A 26,095-nucleotide genomic window follows, 5' to 3' on the forward strand; every position below is an offset into this window, starting at 1 on the left:
GTGCTGCAGTCATTGCATCTACATTAGCAAACCTCTGTGGGTGGTCAGCCCTGTCCACTGTCTGCACACGGTATTGCTAACACGGTCTTTGAAATGGTGATATTAGGAGCAGAGGAGCGTTTCACATTGCTTCACTGGCGTCTCTCACTTAGGAATGCACAGCGATTTGACTGAGTAAAGCCACTGCCATTTACACCTACTTGGCTCCCCTGTGAGCCGTCCATGATCTCAGGTTACAGGATCAAGTTCTCGTTGGAATTAGAAGACACGTATAAAAACAAGTATTTTATTTATGGGGCAGAAAGCCTAAGATATAACTATTTAACTGCACGAAATGCTGGCAATATTATCTAACTTGACACCTTCACATGCTATAGTGGACTTTAAATTGTGAGTGAGACTTTTCCCCTTTAAACTCAAATGCTTAAATTTAAATCACTGTTGGGTTTGAGTTGGACCCACGACCCTTTGCTGCATGTCATCCTCTCTCTCTCCCTGACTTTCCTGTCTGTCTCATTGCACTATTACAATAAAGGCAAAAATGCCCCCCAAAAAAATAAAAATCCATTTCACTAAATGCTTTGTTTTTCTTCCCCCCCCCCCCATTAATCATCTCGCTAACACATTAACACACTCCCAGATTAATCTTGTGACCGTTTTCAAGGGAGCAGACCCCTAACCATCTAACCGTACATAGTGAAAATGCAGAACAAGTACTTTTACTATCGATACAGAAGTATCAAATCATATTTCTGTGCTTTTACTTGAGTAAGACTTTGAATCCAGGACTTTTAAGTGTCATGCAAAGTTTCCATTTGCTCAGTGAAATATCTTCACGTCTACCTGATAGATCTGCACGAAATTGTGTGCTTCCTTCCTTGACTTTAGGGGATCCCTTGACTTTTCCTCTAGTGCCACCATGAGGTTGACACTTGTGGATTGAGTGAACTATCTCAACAATTGTCGGGCAGGATTGCTGTTGAGTTTCGTACGGACATTCATGTTCATGAGAGGATGAATATTAACGGCTTTGGTGATTCCTTGACTTTCACTCTGAGCATATCAGGTGAAAATTTCACTTTATCCTCACTTGGTTTATGACCAGATACTTGCAAAACGAATGACGTTCCCATCAGCCTCATCTGTTCTGTGTACTTCGTGCTAATTCGCAAATATTTGGTGACATGCCAGATTTAAGTCATATTTCAAGTAACAGAATTTCCCTATAAGTTTGTTTGCTGCCATTACTTGCTCCATTGTTCTGTCTTCACACATGTGTAAAACGGCTATTTAAGGATAAGAAGAGGCAGATTTCCCTTTTAAAAACAGGATAAACCCCGTAGGAAGAGTTCGGGGTTAAAGGTCGACCCCGGACTAAGCCCATGACTCTCACTGCTGTCGATATATATGCATAGTGAGAGGATTTCAGTTGCCGTGCCTTAGCTCATCACCTCAGCTGCTCAACCAACTACATTTATATTCACTGTAATTTAGAGGTCTGAGTGTGGGATTTGTTTAAAACTTGCTAGATTAGAAAAAATTCCCTGAGGTGAACTTGTATCTGCAATTGCCAGATCAGCACTTTTTTTCTTTTATATAATCCTGTTGCAGTCAGATTAATGATACTTTTTTTTTTTTTTCTGAGAGCACCAGACACAAGTCATTAGGATCGCTGCAGGCTGGATGTGAGTTTTGCCATTTGTCTGATTGGGCGACAGTCCTTAAACTGAATGACCAGGGTTCAAGCCTTTGCACTGGCGTTAATAGTTCATATTTCTTGCAGAAGTCATTAATTCCAAATTTAATCTGCCTACAAGAATCACTAAACTGTCCTAATCTCTGTATGTGTCACTGCATCTCTCTGCTTGCTGTTGATTGTGTAGCCTTTGTTCCCTCCTCTCTGTCCACGTTTCCTCCACACTAAGCGCCCTCCCTTCTCAGCGTTGCTCCAGTAACTTCTTGGCGAGCTCTTCTAAAAGGCTTAGAGTAAACAGGATTAGAAAGCATTAAAAAAAAAAAAAAAATCCCCCCCTCTCTCCAAGAGCCATCTGCCTATCTACCTGAGCCAGGAGCTGTCCTCTCAGCACCATGTGACACACCTCTCTTCAGCTGCGGGGGGGAAAGCAGGAAACCAGTATGTGACTGTATCGACAAATGATTTCTGCACGGGGTTCTGTTATTTTTCTGCGTCTGGGGAATTCTGAACTATGCAAACTTGTAAGAAGCTGTTCACACTGCTGTTACATGACTTGAGAGGAAGTACACATCTACTTCATCCTTTTCCGAGTCCACGGATTTAAACTCAAACACGGATTTAACATGAACATCGTATCTTGGAAATGTGTTTTTTATCCTGTTGCATTTAGTTTTCTTGCCATATTTTTGGACATAAGGACAGGTATGTATTAAGTGTGAACTTATAAGCTTCTTGTCTCCTGCTTACTCAAAGCCCAGTCAAATTAAAGTCCTTAATGTGTTTTTGTGGTATCCTAGGTGCAACACTGGAAGGTTCCTCTATGGGACACCTTAGTCTGCCTTATACTGAGGAGCCTGTGGTGTTTCCACGCATCGTTCGTGTGTCTGATGTGAAGGCATCTCAAGGCCATGCAGTTATCTCTCGACAGAAAAGGAACATCCTTTTCCCAAGTGGCGTCAAACTGTGTGCACAAGAGACCGCTCAGCAGGTTGTTGCAAACCATCTGAGCTACTTTCATCTCAGAGGTGAGACTGAACGTTAATGGGAGTAGATCTCTGTACGCTGTAGGAAAATATTCACAGTTATTGTCAGGTTGGATGAGAAAACTGGGAAGGAAGCAAACAAGGAAGTGATATCAACAGCAAAATTATTGATTTCGATTGATTGATTTTGTGACATTGTCCTTATCATCCTTTCCACTGCAGCTCCTTAGTGTGTGAAGAATGAATTGTCCACTAAGGGTTTTATCCTTTGCAACATTTACAGCAATGAGTCCACCAGAGTCAAGCAGAGGGGTGTCAGTCGACATCTGTGTGGACACCAGTACCAATTAGGCCTTATGAGATTTGCATCAAAACAGACTGTAGTCTACTTCAGGTAGATCTTTCTCCTAACAGGATCAGGTCAAGGAAATTATTATGTGGACAGGTTTTGAGATATCTACCCGTAAAAGACGACTTCACCAATTTAGCCTTAAAGCACTCACAGTGGACAGTTTAAAAAAAAATAAAGTCAAAATCAGTGCTGCAGAACTAGAGATATCGTGTCCAAACCTGGTGTCTATGTTACCCACAATGCAACTCAACCACCTGCAATGTGGTTGGAGATTCCGGTGTGTTATGTTAGTAGCCATAGACATATACTGTATATGTTTATGTCTATGCTAGTAGCGGCTAATGTAGCCTTGAGGTTCTAGCCTGAAGCAGAGATGAGGAGAGGACTACAAAGGTCTGGACACTCACTTCTTTCTAACTCCAGATTTTCTTTTTTCAGTTTCAAATGTGCAGTTTTCAGACCCAACTGATCCTGACTCAAGTGACATCACTTGAGGCAATTTATCAGACATTTTGCAGCTCTCTCTGGAGCCACAAAACACATTACATTTCACATAGGCACTTTAAAACTGGTCAAGTTCCCCTGTAAACCTCTGGCACCACCCATGCATGTGAGGATGAATGTAATTTAATTTGTGCTGCTCAAAGAATATAAAACACAATCACATTTATTAAATTGAACAGCAACATTCCTTTCAGATATTTCACTGGGGCTATTTCTTTGGTAGAAAGTAGAGCTGTTGAAAACAGTTCACTGTGGACAATCAAGAAAAACAGGGGCACTATTTCCAGTTGAAGACACACCGCTGTTTCTTTTAAATTCCATTTTTAAATACTTAGCTCAAATACTTCTAGCTCCACAGAAACAGTAATGATGTAGCAGCAGAAACCTCAGAGGTGGATATCTCAAACTCATATATTCATGAGCATTTACTCAAATAGGGTTCTGAAGTAGAGTTTTAAGGTAGGCTACTTGTATTTGGGCGTTACCATCATATATTACTTTATATTTGTACTTGTACTCCAAAACATATATTCCACAGCTTCACAGCTTTAGTTACCAGTTGCTCTGTATATTATTTTCATAAAAAAGATCAGCTTGATATCAACGTAAATGTAAAATATGGTATATTGTTATAGAAATCACTAAACTGTATTTAAAGCAGTTCAAATGCATTCCAACTTGACCAAATGAAGTAAAATGTGGTGTGTTCAGGACATTTTGCTGTACTTTTATCTAAGTACAATTATAAATGCAGGATTTTTATTTGTAAAGGAGTATTTTTGCAAAGGGGTATCGCTACTTTCACCTAAGTAAAGAACCTAAAACAAACAGATAAACAGAGGGGGCAGTGCGCCACAGCTGGGCAGAGAGGACACATTTTGACCCATTATTGCTTGACAAACTCTGTGAGCTGGGATGGAGGTGATTGTTGTCACTGAACTTGAGGACAGCCAGATACGTTTGTTGGTGCCAAGAATCAGTCTAAATAAATTAGACTGTGACAGTGAAAAGTTGAAGTTTGTTATGTAAGTTGGATTTGGAGGTGACCACTGGTGTCTCAGGTCTCATGGACAGTGTTGATTAGAGAAGGAGATTGGAGCATATGTCAGTGCACTGACTTTGGATCAGTGCCCAGTAGGCTGACTCATGCAGGGGAGTTATGTCATGAAGTTAACATGGCAGTGGACATAGATTCGGCTGCCAGAACTCCTAGCTAATAATGTATAGTTTTGCAAAAGGTCTGTCATTGTTTGAATTAATTAAAAGATGGTACTAATTAGCCTCCTGATGAGCCAACAGAGTGGTCGTAAGTGCGCAAGTCACCCAAAGAAAAAAATGATTTGGAAAACATTGCTGTAAATGTGTTCTGTAACTCTGTTTTAAGTGGATGTTGTCTTTTTCTGCTCTGACCAGTGTGCCAGGAGACCATATGGGAGGCTTTTAAGATCTTCTGGGACCGCCTCCCAGAGCAGGAAGAGTACCAAAGCTGGATGAGCCAGTGCCAGGAGGGCACAGTCACAGCACTAGATATTGGCAGCTACTTCAGCCAGTCAGAGGAGCACCAGGCTCTGGTTAAAAAGGTTAGTGGATGACTAATGATTTAATAAAAGTAGGTATGTTAACAGCACAGAACATAATAAACTTCTCTGCAGGTGGCTGATACTGTTACTATCATTTTATTTCCAGAGAATGTCACTGCCGGGTTTGAAAAGGTAACGTAAACCTTCCCAAGTGCTAACTCACTCATTCAATCATACATTTCTGATCTGATTGTAAAAATCTGTGTTTTGTAAATGTGTCATTCTTCCCACTATCTGTAGTGAGCCCACCAGGTCCTGGCAGCATATGTGCAGGTAAGGTTGTCAGTGCTCTTCAACCTTACCTGTTCATATTCCCGCTCAACAGTTACCGCACGTCTTAAGATGTCTCATGTTCATTTGTGTTTTTTTTTTTACTCCCCTGTTTTATTTATGTGTGTCTCAGACTTGGATACTAATATCCAAGATCTCGTGTAATGCTTTCTCTCTTTATTTTTAAAGGATAATACAGGCATTATTTCATTTAGTTTTATTATTTTCAACAAATCCCTTTAAAAGCCCAAAACAAATAAATTAATTTTGTCCGTGTAGCTACACCCTGAAAGAGCTCATTTCTTCATGTTGTTGCCCTATAAAACTATTAAAAATACATCAGTGAGCCATACTATTGCACTGTGGTTACCCATTCCTGAAACACATTATTTTGAGCACACCCATTTAGCATATATGAACACAATACAAACTTGATGGAGGATGTAATATGTCACCCAATACAGCAGAAGAGCTTTTTAATTTTAGGACAACACTAGAGTTCAATGATCGAGGGGCATAACGTATTTGGCTGAGTCAATATTTGTTAAAAAAACAACAACCCTAGGCTTATCCTTTAAATTTCAATACTTGTATCTCCACCCACAGTGTTTCACCACATAAAACCTGTGAATCCTTTTTAACTATGAAGTAATGACCCCAGTTTTCTACTGTTCCACAGCACTCCAACACCAGTCACAACGAAAGCTGCTGAATCTCCTGAGCTAGGTCAGTGACACCCCTGACAACACGTATCTGTTTTCCCTTGCCACATCAGCACCTGCGCATACTAATGACTTTTTTTTGTGTCAAACCATTATCTTATCATTATCTTTCTGTGTGGTATCTCTGTGTGTGTGTGTGTGTGTGTGTGTGTGTGTGTGTTTGGTGGCTCACATCCACTTGAAATAAATCGACAACTTCTCTTTTCTTTTTTGCACATGGACTCAACCACTCAGAAGATGTAGCTGAAGAGGTGGAGAAGGAGGAAGCAGCCACTATTGTCCCAGAGGTACAGGAGAGTACAGTGAGTGCACACAAACGTACCCATACACTCTGAATGTTTGTAGATTGTTTTTTGTGTTTTTTTTTTACTGTATCTATATGCGCCTGAATTACAGTGCAACTGTATTTCTTTCTCATGGCGCAGCTGGACAATGACATTGCCATGCAGCCTCCCACACCCGCTGTGCTGGAGCAGGTGGTTGAGCTCAGCATCGTCCTGACAGGAGAGATGTACAGCGACGACCTCGAGGATCCAGCCAGCCCCCACTTCCAAACACTCAGTAGACAGCTTGCTGAAAAGGTTCGTCTCTTGCTCAGTCTCCTTCTGTCTGTTGCTCTTTATGATTCCCCTTAGTGCTACTGTATCTTGGCTCTGGCCTAGACCTGCTATATCTCCTGGTTTATGGTCTATGATGGATGCCTTGTTAGTTTTAATAACACGCACTTTAACTGCAGCAGTAGTTAAACCTAAACTCTTAGGCGGGGGTTCAAAAAACACGGATTTTATGGTACACATTTGGTTTTGGTGAAATAACTATGTGCTGAAAATGCAGCTTTATGATATGTCTTGGGAATAGATAAACTTTTGCACATACGCACGTTTGCGCAGGTACTCACCTCTGGATACAACTTCACTGGTTTTACAGGTACTCGGAAAATTCAGCAAATTTCTTTTAGTACTTTTCCCTGGCGGTCAGCTCGACACACGAATGCAGTTGGTACACAAAAACACAGAGCTTGTAAATGATGAAGTTATTTCTCCTTAATCGCTGAGTTGTTTTTTTTATTTTCTGCAGAGATCTGCTGTGCGCTTAAGATCTGCATCTCTTCACATATACTAACACACACTCTACAGACACACAAGCTCACGTGCCCTTAAGGGATTAAAGGCTATGTGGAGGAAGTGGAGGAGAGGACAGGGGCTGAAGACTCAGAGTTAGTTATTGGGTGTAGAGAACGAGGGACTTGAGACAAAAGGCCCTGGGGACCGTTTTGCTTCCTCCTTCTCTGATGAATTAAATAAACTGGGTCAGTGAGTCTCCAAAACAGCATATGAATTGTTTTCTCTCAGGGCATAGAAGCAAGTAGACCAATAAAAAGAGTTTCTTGTGAGTTGACCATGGTGCAGTAGTCTGCCTCTTGAGGATAATGACCCGGGCCACAGCAAAATCAGCCCTTTTGGAGCAATAAATCTCATTTACTTTGCCAAGCAAGTTTATTGTAACCCTGTCTAAATGAGAAACAACCTCTAGCTGAGGCTTCTTTATGATGCCTGATCATGTTTGTCTTTGCAGATAGAGGATGCTCTGGAGGGGCTTCCTGGATTTAAGAGTGTGACTGTGCTGGACTTCAGGTCAGTCTCTCTGCTGTGGTTTTTAAAAAAAATCCTGGTTCTGGACTAAACAGCTGTCCTCACATTATGGCCAAAGCTATCTGAATTTGTAGCATTAACACCATTTCAGCTCTCTCTGCTGAAGTTTAACTGCTTCTCCTTGTTTTATGTAGGCCCCAGAAGGAAACCCAAGGGTGAGTCATCAGTGTAGGCTGTGGTAGTTTGACCTTGAATAGTTCTCCCTATCCTATCTTGTATTTAAGCCCACAGATCCCTATCAACCATTCCTTAGCCGGAGCAGTGTGGGCGCGTGTGGCACCACCTTCATCTCATACTGTGTTTACCTGTGAGCGTGGGCACGTGTTAAGGTGTGTCACTAGTTGCCTGTGTTAATGGTCTTAGTGCGGTCACTCACCTATTAAGTGGGATCAGGATGGTTTCAACCGAGTGAGCAGGTGCTCTTCTATAGAGACGATTATCGGGGCTTTACGACCGCACCAATCAGCCTCTGGTGGACGGATTGAGAGGAGAAGGGTTACACGGAAAGATGTAGTGTGTGCCAGGTGAAAAGCAGCAAAGAAGAGGAATTGAAAATGACAAATGGACAGAGTGAAAACAGTTGGTAATGCTGTGACAGTTTCTCATATAAATCTCATATAAATTTCAATTTTTACTTCAAGGAATAGTTTAACATTTTTGGTATTTTGGATATGCTTATTGTTGCCAATCATTTGGCAGTAGTGCATCATGCAGATACAGGTGAGTTCAGTGCAGACAGACACAACTTGTTGATGAAAGAGGTCGAAGGAGAATGGCCAGACTGGTTGGAGCTGACGGGCTACGTTAACGCAGATAACCACTCTTTACAACTGTGAAAACTCACATCACATTGAACCTTGAGGTGGATGGGCTACAAATAGAAGAAGGCCACGTCTGGTTTCAGTCCTGTCACCCAAGAACAGAAATCTGAAGCTGCAGTGGGCACAGGCTCAACAAAACTGGACGACTGAAGACTGGAAAAACATAGTGTGGTCTGATGAATCTGGATTTCTGCTGAGGCAGCAGATGGTAGGGCCAGAATTTGGCCTCGACAGCTTGAATCCATGGACCCAACCTGCCATGTGTCAGCATTCCAGGCTGGTGGTAGTGATGTAATGGTGTTTTCTTGGCACACTTCGGGCCTCTAAATAACAATCAATCACGGTTTGAATGCAACAGACAGCTTGTCCAAGTGTTGTTGCTGACCACCTGCATCACAATTTACCATCTTCTAACAGCAACTTTCAGCGTGATAATGGTTTCATGAACATGACAATGAGTTCAGTGAACTTCAGTTCCCTCCCCAGTCACCACATCTGAATCCAGTCTCTTGGATGTGGTAGAACAGGAGACAGACAGCATGAATGTGCAGCTGACAAATCTACAGAAATCGTGTGATGCAATCATGGGGCAGAATCTCACAGAAATGTTTTCAACATCTTGTTGAATCCACGCCTCAAAGACTTGAGGCTGTTTTGAGAGCAAAGTGAGGCCCTACTCAGTATTAGTATGATGTTCCTAATAAAGTGCTTGAGTGTAAATACAGTGAAGAAAATGGAACAATTAATATTTGCCTCTGAAATGTTGTGGAATAAAACTATAAAACAGCAGAAAATGGAAATAGTCAAGTCCAGTCAACTTAATACAGAGACTCTGTTGCAGTCCACCGCTGTGCACAAGTGAAGTTCGATGAAATTTAAACACGCACACAAGTCCTGCTCTTTAATTTTGTTGTGACACATACTTTGTACAGTATATAGCCATAACTGTGCAAGAATATGTACACTGAGAAATATAATTACCCACAGTGATGCTGTGATGGATGCTGCATGCTGCTGCCGATCACAGGGCACAGCAGGAGGAGAGTTTTGTCTGCCTCTGTGTATGTGTGAAACCAAAGGGGGGAAAAATTGGATCTCCTTCTAAATGGGGCTGACAGTGGGCCGGCACGTGCTCAGCCGTCTGCCAGAAACCCCACAAACTAGGTCAGAGTGGAGGGCTCCCAGAAGTCAAATAAAGCCTGATAGATGTTTTTTTTCCACAGCCTGGAATCTCTTGTGAGATTTCCATGTTTATTATGATGATATTGATCATTCTGCTGACTCTGCAGTTTTTGACCTACATAGTCGAACTCCTGCTCTCCAAGCAGGAGTAAATCACTCGAGTCATCAGTCATCTGTGAGCGCTCTACAGCTCTTTTTAACAAGTTTGACGTTAAATCACGCTAATACCTAAGTGATTTTCATCCTCTTAGAGAAGTGCTCTCTCATCCAGGAGATTTGTTTTCCACCTTCTTATTGTAAAAATACGCATAAACTGACGATAAAATAGTGCTCAGGTATAAACTGTGTACTAGTATATGGACTGGAAAATTCCCTCACTGATTTTGGATTATAAAAATGAATAGGAAACCCCCTTCTGTCACTCAACAATTGCTATGAAGGTGTCCTTCAACAAATCACTCAACTCCTTTAGTGCTCTAGACTAAAAGAGTAATCAATGTGGATAAGGCCTTTTGAATAGAAAGATTAGGGCTGGGGGATATGGCTGAAATAACAAAAAAAACAAACACTATTATTAATAAGAATTGAGAATGAAAATTCATTTTTGACCCTGGAAAACATTTCAGTCGACAACATCTCACTGCAAAGTCCATTTAGAAGCTCGTGGAAAGATGTAAGAAGATATACATGTATTCAGCAGTCTAATTAATGTGTATGTGTTTGCACATTCATGACACTACAGTGAACAAGAGTTTTTTCTGATATTGATCTAAAACTCAATCTGGCAAATGTATGTAAAATTACATAGTAAATTTGATGTTACAGTTACACAGAGGGAATACAGTTATCAATAAAATGTTTAAGTCATTCCTTGGACTTAAACATATGAAACAACATCAGAATTAATGAACCATCATACCGACAATAATAATGATGATAAAAGAACAAGAAAAGTTTGTCCAATTCAATGAGTGATCAAATTCCTTCTACGGTCTCAACTCCCACCCACAATTACAGTTTTGCTTGAATTAGACAACAGAATTTTATAAAATTACTCTTATTTATTTTTATTATCACTACAATTCCAACAACAACCAACATATGATAATAGTGAATTATTGCCTTGAGATTGCCTTGCCTTGTTCAGCGTGTGGATTTGATGTAACAACTACATATTTGTGTTTTCAGGCTGGATGGCGTGGTAGTGGACTATGCTGTCACAGTGTGGGTGGATGGAGCAGGGGTGAGCAATGAACAACTGGACTACCTGACCTTGCAGTCGAACCGGGTGGAGAACTCGTACAGTGAGTTCAAGGAGCGCCCGACAGTGGTGTACACCATCAGCGAGATCAAAAACTATGTCACTGAAGCCCTGCATCGCAACGAGCCAGAGAGTGGTAAGACGATGGCCAGTGCACGACTGCTGAGCTCCCCCTGCACTGTAACACAACACACGCGTGCCTCTTTTATATGATTTATAGCTATTTATTTAATTGGCATGGCAGCAAAGTCACCGGGAATGCACTGGCAGAGTTAGTGCACGCATTGCAGGGCAAACTTCCACATGTCATATCAAATGGAGACACAGTGGACCCAGCATTGATATTACACTGTATGCTACAGCAGTTGAGAAAACATTCCAGGGTTTTAATAGTCTCATCTGTTTCTTATTTGTCTGCTTTTTCTGTCAAAGAGGACAGACACATATTTATAACAATTTTTAGCCCAAAAGTGGGCCATTTTTAATGAACAAATCACAGAGTCATCAGTTATAGGAATCTGTGTATTTATTCTGTGCTACAGTTAAATCCTTGTCATTAAATGGTCTGCAAAGTACAACTCAGCAAAAATTACGTTTGAAATGTGAGCCCTCAGGTTTTGGGGCTTTTCTTTAATCCTTTATTTTGGCTTACACCCAGTGGATCTTACAGTCGGCTCTTAAAAGAGGACTCCACCAATTTAACATTATCGGGCTCGCGGCAGTTTTAAAGGATCAAAATCGATGCGGCGAAAAACTGGCACCTGCATTACCCACAATGCAACTTGGCATTCTGTCAGAGATTTGGGGGTGTTATGCTAGGCAAGCTACAAGTACCGTGAGCATTGCTGTTCTTTTGACATGTCGCTAATAGTGGGACATAAGACAATCCGAATACACATATGCAGTAGTGCTCCCTAATACCTGTAAACAGACTTTGATATCAAAAGCAGCACACACACACACACACACACACACACACACACACACACATACACACACACACACACACGCGCGCGCTGTAGGGAGATCCAAACTACTGCGTCTGTGAGATTTTGACAGTCAGAAGTAGGTTAGCTACCTCCTACTCCTGGTTAGGGCTGTTGTCCAGAAATATGAAGAAAGTGAAGGATGTGATAATGACTGTACCATCTTCTCCTCCTGTGAGATCTCTCCCTGCTCATGTTTTTGAGATAATGTGTGTTATTAGTTTACTGTGTTAGCGAGCTCCCATTGAGATGGATACCATCTAATGCTGACATTAGTTATAGGCTGCGACAAGTGAAATGAAGGCTAAACGCTCTCATATGGCTGACGTGTGGCCGAAGGGAACTTAAAGGCATTGGCTTTGTTTTTGCTTGCCTGCAGTAATAGCTGTGGCTCACAGTGGATGATATCCAGCACTGATTTGTAGATGTTTACCCCTGAAGGTAACACTGTCAGAATGAAGGCTGTCACTGCTCAAACAGTTACACTTAAAAGGATTTTCTAGACTCTTGCAGGCAGGATCATTTAGGCTATTTGGCGCATTTACCTTTTTCTGTGTCAGTTTGCATTAATATTTGTTCCTCCTCTGGTTTCACAGTGTCCGAGATACCCGAGTCTATCAACGCTGCAGACGGAGCCACGGTGAGTAACAGGTTACCTCCACAACTATCACAACAACAATCTCTCTCTTCGGGCTATCCGTCGGCTTCGAGCTACACATAGTTGACAAATCACTTTTGTTTAAGGAAGCTGACAGTCGTGGTACGACTGATGTTGCGATAACCTGTAACTGGCTTGTGATGTTGTCCAGACCACACCAGTGCAGGTAGGGGATGAGCTCACCAGCTAAGATGAAGTGAAGCTTTCGGGATTAGTTTGGCTCTTGCTTTAATAATCCACTGCTATTCTGGGGCAAAGGCTACAGCGCACCACACCAAAGCACAGCCAAGAAGAGAGTGCACATATGAGTTCATTCAGACGAGTAATACTATCTAAAGTCTGTCTTTATTTGCGCTGTCTTGTGGTTGAGCATGGTCTTTGATGATAATCAGAGTTTGTGTTGCACTATATGTGTCTGCTGGTTCGCTTTATAGCTGAGTGATTAATTTGACTCATTATATGAACTGGAAGAGTTTGGCAAACTTTTCATCAGTAATTGATTCACGGGCCAGAGCAGAAAGCTACTGTGCCACCGAAGAACTTTGCTGCCCTGGTTTTTCTCTTTCAAGTTTTCATTGACTTATAAAAGAAGTATGGAGCCTGCAGTATGCCACCAAAATGAAACCTTCATTAATAAACTCAAAGGAAATCCTCCACTACTTCTGCCTTTAAAGTTTTCAGGAAACGATTCTGAAACTGGAAAAACAGCATTAAACAACAAATTCAATGGCAAATTACAAAATTAATCCATAAACAAAAGTTAAATTGTAAAAATGAACTAGCACAGCAACAAGTTAACTGGACACAAAAAAGTCTGTAGTCTAACTAGTTGTAAAAACAGTTACTTTGTGCCTGTGGTTTTTCCTTGAACCAGGCAGACAGTGTAAGGATTTGGTCCGATTTTAGCCCCAAATTGGTCGGCCCCAACTACTTTAAGAATCAGGAATTTTCTGCCAGATTAGATGTTATTTGACGTGCACTTTGAGGAGGTCACGATGCCTGATTAATAGCCTGAACGATCGATGATCTGATAGATTTCTGGCTTTTCAGAAATTTAACTTGGCTGTTTTGCAGTTTGAGCAGTTCCACCGTCTGATTTTCCACATGACTGTTGTCAAAAGATCCGTGATAAACTGTAGTGATCTTGTTTTAATATTACTGGAGTAGTTTACATGTTGTAAATAAAACTTTAGTCTTCAGATATAAAAGTGAGGAAAAGCTGAGGAACAGACAGATCATCTTCCAGACATCTAAGGCTCCATATTTTTCTTACTTTCCTTTTTTACTCTGTTTGTTTGTAATTACCAAAATAATGCTTCTTGTCACATGTTTCTATCCAAATGATTGCACAAATTTTTACCAAATTACCATTGGTTCGTCAAGCGGGAGGTGTTAATTCTCCTTTCTTGTGCTGTCAAACTGGTTGTGTCTTCTTCTCTGCAAACATATGACGCAATCAAGAAAAAGCCAGTCAAGCCTGAAACAGTGAAAAACAGTCTAGAAAACGTGATGGTTTCATGTATTAATTTGAGAAATGTGACAGTTCTGTTTGTGCAAAAGGGCAGAATAAGATACGTAGTGTTGTGCACAATGTGCATGACTGTCTTAAAAATTAACTTTGATTCACTGAGCAGCTGCAGAAGCTCTGATTGGCCTGACCCATGAATATAAAACAGCAGGCCAATCGTAGATCCTGACTGCATAGCACACTCCAGTGAAATAGCATTAACAGTTCACATAATAAAGCCAGTTTGTGATGCAGGTCATTATTGTCGATGAGCCACCAGAGGTCATGATCCTGGAAGAGGACACTGAAGATGACGTCCTGCCTGAGCCCTTTGAAACCAACACAGCAACGGCAGCAGAAAATGACATCATTGTCCTGGAGGAGAGTACTGTTATATCTCCTGCTCCTGTCCTGACCACCAGTGCACCTGAAGCTGACAGTGAGTGTTAATCCTGAACACAAGCATACACTTACCGATGCAGTTTATCCCCCTCTGCTGCTTTTTCTTTTTCATATCTGACTTTTTCTATCCAGCTTTTCCTTTCCTACCGCTCTAACACCTTCCAACTATTTGTTAGGAAGAATATGGGCAATTTTTTGGGGGTCTTTCAGTGCTCATTTAGTTGATTTTGAATAAAATGGGCACTGGAAAAATGGTAGCCACTTTCTAAAAAGGGAGATCAGCAGGCGCACTGAGTTCTCAACTTTGTTTTTCCAGGCATTGAGGAGGAGGGTCTGCTGCTGGAGGACACTGTGCAGACTCCTGTTGTAGAGAACCCCCCACCAGAGGAGCTCCCAGCTGAACTCCCCTCCCCTGAGCTGCCAGAGGATATCACACTGCCCGAACCACCAGTGGAGATCGAGGCCTCCGGCTCAGGCACGGGTGACCTGGAGGGCCTGCTACAGCCAACGTCAGCCACAGAAGAAGAAGAGGACGTGTCTCTTGAGGAGACTTCTTTGGAAGATGGACTGATAACAGAAGATGTTGTTGTAGATGCAGATGCTACATCTGAAGCTGACACAAAGGAAGCGGGAGAGGAGGTTACTCCGGAAGAAGACCATCCTGCTGAGATTGATGTGAATGAGGCAGAGATTCCAGAGGAGCTGGAGATCTCCACAATTGCAACCGAGACCACAGAGGAAGAAGGCCTGCCTGGCCTAGACCCACCTCCTGAGGCTGTAGATGTAGATGTAGAGCCAGAGCCAGAGCCAGAGCCAGAGCCAGAGCCAGAGCCCGGTCTGCTTCCTGTTAGTGAAGACTCAGTGGAGGGGACAGCTGAAGATTCAAACCTCACAGATGTTCCACCTGCAGATGAGGAGGTAAACCCAGAAGATGCAGCCAGAAATGTGGTATCTGAAAATGCTGAGGAATCTGTATTTGAAGATGGCGGCGTGGAGGAAGCAACAGATGGCGAGGGACAAGATGTGAAGGAAGATCCAAAAACGCCTGGAGCTCCAGTTGTAGATAAAGAGGAAACGGAGGCTCCTTACATCTCCTCAGAAGATCTCACAGATGATGAGATCTTACTGGTGAACAAGGATGAACTAGTACCACCAGTGACAGATTCTTTGAGCCCTGCCCAACCAACTACCCTGTCTCCAGAGAGGGAGTCGCCTTTCACTCGTATCTCTGATGTTGACCCTGCCTCTGATGTGCAACCTGACATTATCATCCCTGCACTGGTGGAGGTAAAGCAAAAGAATGACACAGGATTTGGTTTGAATACTACAAATTTCTCCGGATACACAATTCTAGCTTTTAAAATGGAGGAATCACAACCACATGTACACACAACCAAGATACACAACAAGTATAAGACTTAAAGAGTAAACATAAGGACACAATGAGCATATACTTTCACTTTATAGGTTGAGTTTAGGGTAACCAGTTCTCCTCACTTTTTGTGTAAGGATAGAAACTATAGTGACACTGCAGCTGTTGTTTTCCACTTTCCGAACATGGATAAAAACCCTTTTTGGACAAATCCTTGAGAACAAAATCCAAGCTTCAGCTTGAACCGTTGCCAAGGCCTTTTGGCTTCAGGCCTTTGCAATGGCTGACTGACTTTTGAGAGCCACTGTTGCTAGGTGACACACTGTCAACTTCCGTGGTGCACAACTGACTGTAGCACGTCATATGAAACCTCAACACAAGATGTTTTTCCACCTTTTTCAACAAGTCAAGGTTTCAGTAGTGACTGTGATTTAAGCTGTTTGTCACTTTACAACATTTGGGGCGCCCCAAGTTTGTTTTTCACTTATAAATTGAAAGCTCATTAGCCTAGCTTGGTAATGATAGCACTAATGACTGCTCAGTGATTGGCACCTCCCGGTCACTCAGTGTGTTTTTCCTGCATTTTACACAGGAAGGAGGGTTATCTGTCTTTCACTGGTCTTGATGTGGTGATAGCAAAGGACCAGACTGTCCAAACTCACAGCAGCGAGTAGTCCTGTAACTTCAGACCTCTGCATGTTACCCCATAATTCGAATCATGGTCACAGACTAATGTACGAAGTGCTCAAATCACAGATGAAGCTAAATGATGGCTGACAACATCATCCCCCTGCTGGTGAAATAACTACCTGTTGGGCGATTAAGTGGCTGCCAGGTATTGCAGATATTGCACCAAACAAATTACTAGTACCAATGGTGATATCAAAAATGTATGCAACGCAGAGAACACTAACGAAGAGAAACTATTTCTGCAGAAAAAGAAACAACTCTTACACTTCTTCTTTTTGGTCATTAATCAATGCCTGATGGTAGATTATCCCCATCCCAACATGTTTTCCAGTGTGTCGGCCAAAGACTAAGAATGCCCGCACACTGAATAAATGATCCCATTGAGGACAATTTATTGAATTGATTAATTGAATTTTATTGATTTTTTTTTATTGAATTTTGTATTGAACTTTATGACCTGATGAAAACATGATGTGGAAATGTGGTACTTGTATTCGATAAATTGCCTTATTCAGTTGCTTTTGAGATCCTTTTTTGGCAATCACAATTGTAAACAAAAAAGTACACAAGTCAAACCAAACACCGAGGGCATAGATGCTGAGTTCTTAGCAAAAATTTGTTTTGATTTCATTTTGAATGTTGAGTCATTAAAGCAGCTCTATAACACTTAGTAAGAATTGTTGTGCCCCAGTTACAGGTATCATTACAAAATGGGTTTACTTCTTTTTCCCCCAGATACAGACCTCTAATGAAGGCTTGGATGATGCCACCATTGGAGACCAGGACTATGACGTGGTTCACTATGGTTATGGTTTGATTAACCACACAGAGGAGGGCAGCACTGGATTCCCATTTGGTGTGGCACACGGCACAGACCAGGCCAGTATCGCCATGCCTGTGAACCCTGGGCGAGCACTGATGGTGTTCTTCAGCCTGAGGGTGACCAACATGATCTTCTCAGACGATCTCTTTAACAAGAGCTCTCCAGAGTACAAAGCTTTGGAGCAACGCTTTCTAGAGCTGGTAAACATTACATCATATTAACTCATGGCTATCATTATTCTTACTGTTGTATCATTGCTTTGCACAATCAAAATCATACTTTTTAAAAAATTGTTTCCCAGCTTGTACCCTACCTGCAGTCCAACCTGACTCACTTTGAGAACCTGGAGATCCTGAACTTCAGGAACGGGAGCATTGTGGTCAACAGCCGGATGAAATTTGGTAGACCTGTGGCTCGTGGCGTCACCACCACCGTCTATCTGATCCTGGAAGATTTCTGTAACACAGCCTACCAGACAATGAACCTGGCCATTGATAAGTACTCACTGGATGTCGAGTCGGGTAGGTGCTCACTGATCTATGCTGGGGCGAAGACAGATGTGAAAGCATCATCTGGTTGAGGCTTATGTCTTTCTCAAATGAATAGTCTTAGAAAAGACTATTATTCACTTTTTCCCCAAGATATAGATCAGATTGATACCATTCACATGTCTGCATGTTCAGTGTAATGCTGCAGCCAGAAGCTTCACTCACAGTGATTGCACAACTCCAGGAAGTCACTGCCTAGCCAAGCAGTAGTCCTGCACATTACCCCATTATAAAACAAGAAATGGTGCCTGCCGCTGCCTGTAGCTTCATATTTAGCACGGCAGAGGTATCGATCTTCTCATTTAACTGTCTGCAACAAAGTAAAGAGAGCATTTCACATAATGTCAAACTATTGGGTGTAATTTCAGAACATTGCTTGGTGAAATAACAACATTAATTCACTCTGGAAAACGGGTTTGAATGTGAAAGTTTCTCGGCAGTGAATCCCTGTTGTGACACTTGAAAGTCACTGTCACATCAGCTTGGGTGAGATAATCAGTGCTTCCCTGGACCACAGCCAAGTTGGCACATGTCATTAACTTCACTTTGAATGACTGATTACTGTGCGCAGCCCTTTTTTTTTTTAAATTATTCTTTAATTTTTATTTTTTACAGTGTGAATTATACTCCTTTCATTTTTATAACACAGCTCAATTATTAGCCTAGCATGACACTTTCTATGCACTTACTTTTCCTCACTTCCTCATGTGGTATCTAATTCCAGGCTTCTTTGTTTGAGAGCATCAGTCAGCTTGTAATCGGCCATTCATGATACCAGTGAATCATGCTTGTGTTTACAATCATGGCTGAGCTGTCATAATCTGTCTGAGTCACAGCCAATACACAATGCTGGATCTCTTTGCACTAAGCTGAACCCGGCTCTGTAGTTACCGCACAGACACGAGAGTGTAGATCTCTTCATCTAACTCTTGGTGAGAAAGTAAATAAGTGTGTTTCACAAAATGTTCAACTATTTCTTAAAGTCTGTGTTACCTTTCTTTTGAAATTTTGAGCATATTCTAAATCTTTTGAGATAACAGATAGTAGATATGCTGATCACCATGAGCATATAGCAAACCTGTAATCTTCAGTTTTAATGTAAATGCTCTCCTATTTTTTTAACATCCAGGTGACCAGGCTGACCCCTGTAAGTTCCAGGCGTGCAACGAGTATGCGGAGTGCAAGGTGAACAAGTGGTCGGGGGAGGCAGAGTGTGTCTGTAACGCTGGCTACTTCAGCGTGGACGGCCTTCCCTGTCAGAGCATCTGTGAGCTGCAGACCGACTTCTGCCTCAATGACGGCAAGTGTGACATCATCCCGGGCCAGGGAGCCATCTGCAGGTGGGTGGGGATTATGGGAAGTGATCTGCCTGTCTGCAGGAAAGAGTGTCTGTGTTGCAGGTTTGCGAGGCCGAGCGACCCCATCGCATAACACTAAACAGATTTTCATGTTACTGTAGTGCACATAGGAAGCCAGAGTCTTAGCTTCTAGTTTTGAAGGTACTTTGCTTACCCAAGATCATGTGGAGATGAGAGATGTCACGTACACTGCAAGCCTTTGCTCAGAACGCCTGTTTTAAATTTGCCTCCACATACTGTATGTGTGAGGTAAATATGTGTTCTAGCCTAAGGAATCATAATTATAAACAACTAAATGGAATAAAGATTTAGTTTTACACCTTAGTTGGCTACAAAAAACTATTAACCATCCTCAGAGATTTATATTTTTGGCCTAGATCAAGATATAAATTAAATTAACATTTTGACTCAAACCTTTGGCAGCTCACTATGTTAATTTATTTACACTCCAAGGCATTAAGTTACTGTGCAGTGCATAAATGAAATGAATACCATGAATGAATACCACTTGTGAAGGGGTAATTGCTAATATCTGATTATATTGTTCCATTTTTCAGCTGCAGCACAAACATCATTACAGTTTTTTGTAATGAAACATTGTGCATGATATAATGTTACAGCCCTAATCTTTTACCACGCTTTCCTGTAATTATCAAAAAAAAAACAAAAAACAAAACATAAGAATTACTCACAAAGAGATTTTGTTGTGTGGATTTTAGTGTCTGTGCATGTATTTCTGTGTCCAAACAGACATTTGCATGTGTTTACGTGTGTAGGATCATATGCCAATAATTTAATCAGTGAAAGAAGCATGTCCTCTGGCTTAACTGAGGCTGTTGTATATTGTAGGTTGAGTGATTATGAACAGACACATAAGATACTGTGTGCCAAGATGAGTGGTAACCTTTGTTTCACACCCACTACCACATCATAAAACATGCAGGCAGCTCCGCATGTTCTTGGATTGTTGTTTACGTCTCGCTGTGCGGCTGCATTGTTCCATGAAGACAGGAAACAAACATTTTTATTCTAATATTAAACATGGCATGAATGATTTAATGACGCATACAGAATGTTATAATTGTAGACATGTTATTAATTATGCAAAGACAAAATACAAAACTGTTTTTACATTCTTTAATCATTCAACAGAGAATAAAAGATAGAAGAGCAGTGATGAGTTTGTAACATTTTGTTCTTCTGCTGTTCCCTGAATGTTTAAAAAGTTTTTCAAATGAACCTGCATCTGTTCGTGTTGTGCAATCTTCTGTTCTTGATTGTTACGCTGTAAGTTCTAGGCCAAAATTATTTTTTGAAATTTTGACAAATTTCCCAGGTGTCGTGTCGGGGAGAACTGGTGGTACAGAGGAGAACACTGTGAGGAGTATGTGTCCGAACCACTGGTGGTCGGCATAGCGATCGCCTCAGTTGCCGGCTTCCTATTGGTGGCTTCCGGAGTGATCTTTTTCCTGGCCAGGACGTTACGGGATCAGTATGACAAGGATGAGTCGGAGGATCCCATAAGGTGAGGAATACCACTCAACTATGGGGTTGTTGTAATCCATATACATATAACCTTCACCACTCAGCTTAATAAAATGAACAGTATATGATTGATTAACCAGTGAGATTTTTTTCAGCCTGCAAAAGCTGTTAAATCTGTTCGTCTGTAGAAACAAAGCTTTGTTTCTGTTTGATAGTGAACAGAAATGCTTAACTCTAGAGTGTGTCTGTCCTTAAAGGAGTCTTGTTATTTTCTTGAGTGGACAGGATAACTTGAGACATCCCAGGACTGTATCCTCAGTTAAACAGCCAATATTATCCACTGCACCATCTCTTCACCATCAGCAGTGTGACCACCCCTCCGACTAGCTGTTTCTTTTCCCTCTGTCATTTTTTGCTCCCTCCTTCACTTTTTCGCTCCCAAGAAGTACAGAAGTGTCTAATAGCCATGCGCCCGTGTGTGTGTGTGTGTGTGTGTGTGTGTGTCTGGCCTGTTTACCACGGTAGCTTGCAGAGAAACATTGTGTTAACCTCAGCCAATTAACTGATCAGATATGGCGCTGATCTATTTCCAAAAAGCCTTAAACACCTAACACAAGAGGCTTTGTGACAGTCAGACATAAACATCTGAGGATAAGAAAGATTAATCAATGCTAAAGTCTTATTCGCTGCCGCCCAGTTTTCTTCTCTGGCTCCCTAAACAGTGTGTTGCTTCATCATCCCGCTTCTTCGCTGGGACCAATTTCTCTGTGTGTTGTTTTGCAGACGAGCAGAGAGTCTCCCATCTCTGGAGAGGGCGACCAAGTACAATCCCATGTATGAGAGCGAGGCCACCACAGGCTATAGCCACTACTACCGCCGCTACCCTGAGGCTCCAGTCTACAGCAGTGCCAGCGCAGAGGCCTCAACCGACTTCAGCAGCGAGGAGATACGGCACATCTATGAGAACAGTGAACTGACCAAGGAGGTGTGTGTGTGTGTGTGTGTGTGTGTGTGTATGCTGCTGTACCCTGGTTGATTTAGAAGAGATGTCTTAGCCACATTTATACTTTTATTTTTATTTTACTGTTTTACACTATTATCTTTATTATCCAATGAAATGTTAACCAGCAGTGATGCTAAAATAAGTGATAATAATTAATTAATAAATTAATAATTAATAATAAAATTTAAGATCTGATCAAACATCTGATTGTAAATGATTCTCCATAAATACAGGTGAATGAACACTTCACAGATCATAGAGAAAGTTAGAGGATGCCTTTATAACTTTACCGCCCCACAGCCCCCAACCCTCACTAGGCAAGCTCTCTCTCTTCCCACATCCGTATTTTACCTGAAGAGGATCTGAATTGCCTACGGCTGCAAACTTGTTGCTGTTACCAACTGGCTTTTGCACCCTTGAAATAAGAAAGACATTTTAGTTTTGTTTTGTTTTTTTTTTTTTCTTGGGTGTAATGTCGTGTTTTGATTCAGCCACAGCCTGTCCTGTGATGTAATGTTCCCTCCTGACTGATATCATGTGTTTCTGCAGGAAATCCAAGACAGGATACGCATCATTGAGCTCTACGCTAAGGACCGGCAGTTTGCAGACTTTGTGCGGCAGCATCAAGCGTGAGTGCCTCTCTTGTTTTTCCTCTCTTAGACTGCAATGAGATAAACAGGCCAGACAGGATATGAGGAAAAAAGGGGAAGTGAGTTTTGAGATACAGGAGGCTGACAAGATCGGAGTGATGAGGAGTTCAAGCCATGCCAAACCAGTGGGGAGACAGATTTATCACGGCTAAATCTGCACCAGCCAGGCCTGAAGTTGATACAGTGAGACAGAAACCATTAGGAGACAGACATTCTTTTGTCTGCCAACTGTTTGGCAGTAGCAGTGTGTCTGTGTGTAACGGCAGTGATGGTTTTTAAGTCGTATCTGGCTGTAAATGCCTCTTCTCTGTGCCATGGAGATCTGCTGAGTTAAGTTGTGGGTACTTGTTTGTGCAGTAAATAAAGTGAGTTATTTCCCTAGAAAGATGAAATCTGTTGTGTTTGTGTGTGTCTGCATGTGCTGCAGTGTCCTGGACACCCGCAGAGAGAGCTCCTCTACATAGACATGAAACTCTGCTGTGAACAACAAGGTATTTCCTCTTCATTATTAGACTGTGTGGGAGGTTTTCAGTCTCAGTTACAGTACAATGCCCCAATCAACATCAAAATCAGCAGATATTAGATATGAACATGTCAATAATATATCTTTTTCAGTCAATACCAATACCAAAAGAACAGTTTTAGGAATGGGTCAAATTAAGATCTATGCATATGGGCAGGGGAAAAAAAACCTAGTGTAAGATACAAAACCCCGGAGTTTTAGAACTTTTGAAGTATGGCAGCACAACAACAAGACTTTTAATTGGTTGGTGTTAACCGGACTATAAAGCTAGATGGAAAGAAATAGAGCATGCAGTGGGAGAAGAAGAAACACCTCCTCATACCATGATTAGTGACCTCTCTCTGTATAACTAGTTATTAGATATAAGTAAGCCATGGATTGTTAGTTGACTATAGATGTGGAGGAAAGTTTTAAATATTTTGCATGACTCAGGATTCAAAAGATTCAAAAGAACAGTTTGACATTTTGGGAAATATGCTTATTGAAGTTGCATCAACACAAATTTAATGTCTGTATGGTCAATAGTTATTTTCTAAGGTTAAATAAAGTAGATTTAACATGTTCATTAGTGAGCAAGTGCTGATAGGCAGATGTTGTTATCTATGGACACAGCCAGGTGAACTGTTTCCCCCTTTTACCAGAGTGTACTTATCTAACTCTCAACAGGAAACGAATAAGCATATTTCCCCAAGTGTTGATCTATTCCTGTAAAGGTTGAATCACTAGTCGGCACACAGCATATTGCACCTAAGATAAAGGTAAAATAAGGCATTTGCAGGAACTTAAGGATAAATTCACTTTGCTGCATCAAGACCATTCACTTAAAACGTAGAGATAATGTGGGCAGAAAAATCTAAAACATATGATAATAGAAGATTTTGTAGTGTATATATTTGGCATGTGTTGACACACATCTTCTGCTCCACAGAAACATGGCTCTATGTTAAAAAAGTGAAGCTCCCCGTCAAGACTGCACTGTTTGAAAGGACTGTCACTCAGTACAAGATTATTTTCTCAATGAAGGGCCCCTCGCTGTGTCTGTGTCTGTCCCTGCCTGTGTGGGCAGAGCTAGTGACTGTTCTGCCTCCTTCCTCTGTGCCTTCTCTTCTTGACTGGGCGAGCTGGCTGTGACATCAAGGGACATGTTTTGCTGCTCATCTACTGGATGTCTCCCTTTGAGGAAAAGTGGACTGCATCCTATTACTTGAAATGTTGACAGAAGCATAACAGTACACATAACTATGTAGTACTTTTGCTTAGTGACATAATGGTTTTGTTTCATCATATCCTATTTCTCTATTGTTGTCCAAAGGGAAGAATATAAAGCTGTGAATATGTATATATGGATGTTTGTAGTTAGGATATTATTGAAACAGTTTTCTCTGCTCTCTTGTGTCTCCATACACTGAGAGAGTTGCTGCTGTATAGTCAACGGTGCTATCTTACTTTAAAATACAATTTGAAATGTAGTGATCTATAATGACTTATTTTTACAATTTAAAAGCAACACGAAAGGATCAACTCTCTATATTAGAGTACTTTTGTGCATTAAAGGAATAGTTCAACATTTTGGGGAAATGGTGGGGGCAGCTAGCCTGGCTCTGTCCAAAGCTAACAAAATCAACCCATAAAATTGTCCAAAAAAAACCAACCAAAAGCTCAGATGTAATGTATTAATCAGGGAGCTGTAGAGATGCCAGTAGGTAACCAGTGGACAGATCCAGGTTAACTGCTTCCCCTTGTTTCCTGTCTTAGTGCAAAGATAAGCCATATGGCTTCTGGTTGTAGCCTTATATTTTATGTACAGATATGAAAATGGTATTGGTCATCCCATCTAAATCTCGACCAGAAAGCAAAAAAAAATATTTCCCAAAATGTCACACTATCCCTTTAAGGTGGCCAAATCTGCTAGATTATGTGATATACTATTCATCAATGTTAAAGCAGCATTTCACAGTCTGAAGTGGAAGGTTATTCCAGTTAGTTTTCTACTGGCAGGTGATTCTTTTTCCTTTTTAAAGGGCTTCATCAATCAGACGCTTTGGTGTATGTTTGTAAATGTATGGTGTGGCAGACACAGGAAAATAAAAAACAGTGGTGAGGCGACAAAGACAGAGAGCATGAACCCACTATAGCTCTGGGATCCAGAAATAAATGAAAACACGTTTCACTGGAAAAACGCTCAGGGGCAAGCTGCCCAGGGATTTGATCAAATGCTCCGCTTTCAGATGTCATATGTAATGCAACAGAAAGAATGGGAAAACCAGGAAAAGCAAGCTGTGCTCTTTGAAAAGACAACCTCAAGCTGTGTCTCCTGTTGAGAAAAAAAACTTCAAGGTTGCCAGCAATTCTTCCTAAAAAATGATCTGTCCTGTGACTACTTGTTTGGCCATGATCCTGCTCCTCCTCCTCAATCTGAAACCTCCTGACAGACTAATTCTAGTGTTTTCTTTGGTATTTTCATACGTTTCTCCCTGGACTTGTTGTGCTTGACCCGTGTCGCCCCTCGAGTGGCTCCTCACAGCTGCAGCTGATTACAATCTATAGGTTTGCGTTTGTTGTCGGCCAGTGTGACCGTCAGTTTCTGTTTAGGAGGTCAGAGACAGACACGTAGATCACGTCCTAGCTTCTTGTTTACATTACATGCTTCTCATCCTCTGCTCCTCTTTAGATGTCGTCTACACAAGCGATAAACACTGGTGAAACAGACTCTTGTGACAGTGACATGCCTTTCGCAATCTGCATATACAGTTTTATTTTTATATGCGGCTTTTTATGTGTCTGCAGACAGTTTTTGTCAACACCCTCCATCTGCCACCTGGACAAACAGCCAATCATCCCATACACTGTTCTGTCATGTAAATAACACTGAACATACTGTATTATTAACAGTTGTATTGTAGGATGTGAATTGTGTGTGTCTCAAATGTTTCAATATACAAACATATTCTTTTTATACTGATAACTGTTTCACCATTTTAACTGTGTTATCATACCGTGCAGCTGTGTAAATCACTAATAAAAAAGTGTAACATGAACAAAAATAAAATGTTTTTTATAAAATGCA

At 41.3% G+C, this 26,095-nt stretch overlaps 1 protein-coding gene across 2 annotated transcripts; it reads left to right on the top strand.

Annotated features, from left to right (window-relative positions):
• The first annotated feature begins 1,685 nt into the window (after window positions 1-1,685).
• impg2a (interphotoreceptor matrix proteoglycan 2a) lies at window positions 1,686-26,095 on the top strand. Of its 2 annotated transcripts, none has more exons than XM_056388470.1 (21): window positions 1,686-2,398; window positions 2,494-2,721; window positions 4,949-5,115; window positions 5,222-5,247; window positions 5,356-5,388; window positions 6,065-6,111; window positions 6,342-6,409; window positions 6,533-6,688; window positions 7,683-7,741; window positions 10,951-11,159; window positions 12,606-12,649; window positions 14,430-14,613; window positions 14,893-15,863; window positions 17,374-17,661; window positions 17,763-17,982; window positions 19,139-19,349; window positions 20,704-20,892; window positions 21,636-21,837; window positions 22,405-22,484; window positions 22,933-22,996; window positions 23,957-26,095. In XM_056388470.1, the coding sequence occupies exons 1-20, from the start codon at window positions 2,320-2,322 to the stop codon at window positions 22,967-22,969; spliced, it is 3,498 nt and encodes a 1,165-aa protein (XP_056244445.1). In that variant the 5' UTR covers window positions 1,686-2,319; the 3' UTR covers window positions 22,970-22,996; window positions 23,957-26,095. The 2 variants fall into 2 exon arrangements, with proteins under 2 accessions (XP_056244445.1, XP_056244446.1); XM_056388471.1 differs by having other exon boundaries at window positions 6,345-6,409.

The sequence above is a fragment of the Seriola aureovittata genome, chromosome 11 (genome assembly GCF_021018895.1).
Source record: "Seriola aureovittata isolate HTS-2021-v1 ecotype China chromosome 11, ASM2101889v1, whole genome shotgun sequence".
Lineage (NCBI taxonomy): Eukaryota > Metazoa > Chordata > Actinopteri > Carangiformes > Carangidae > Seriola > Seriola aureovittata.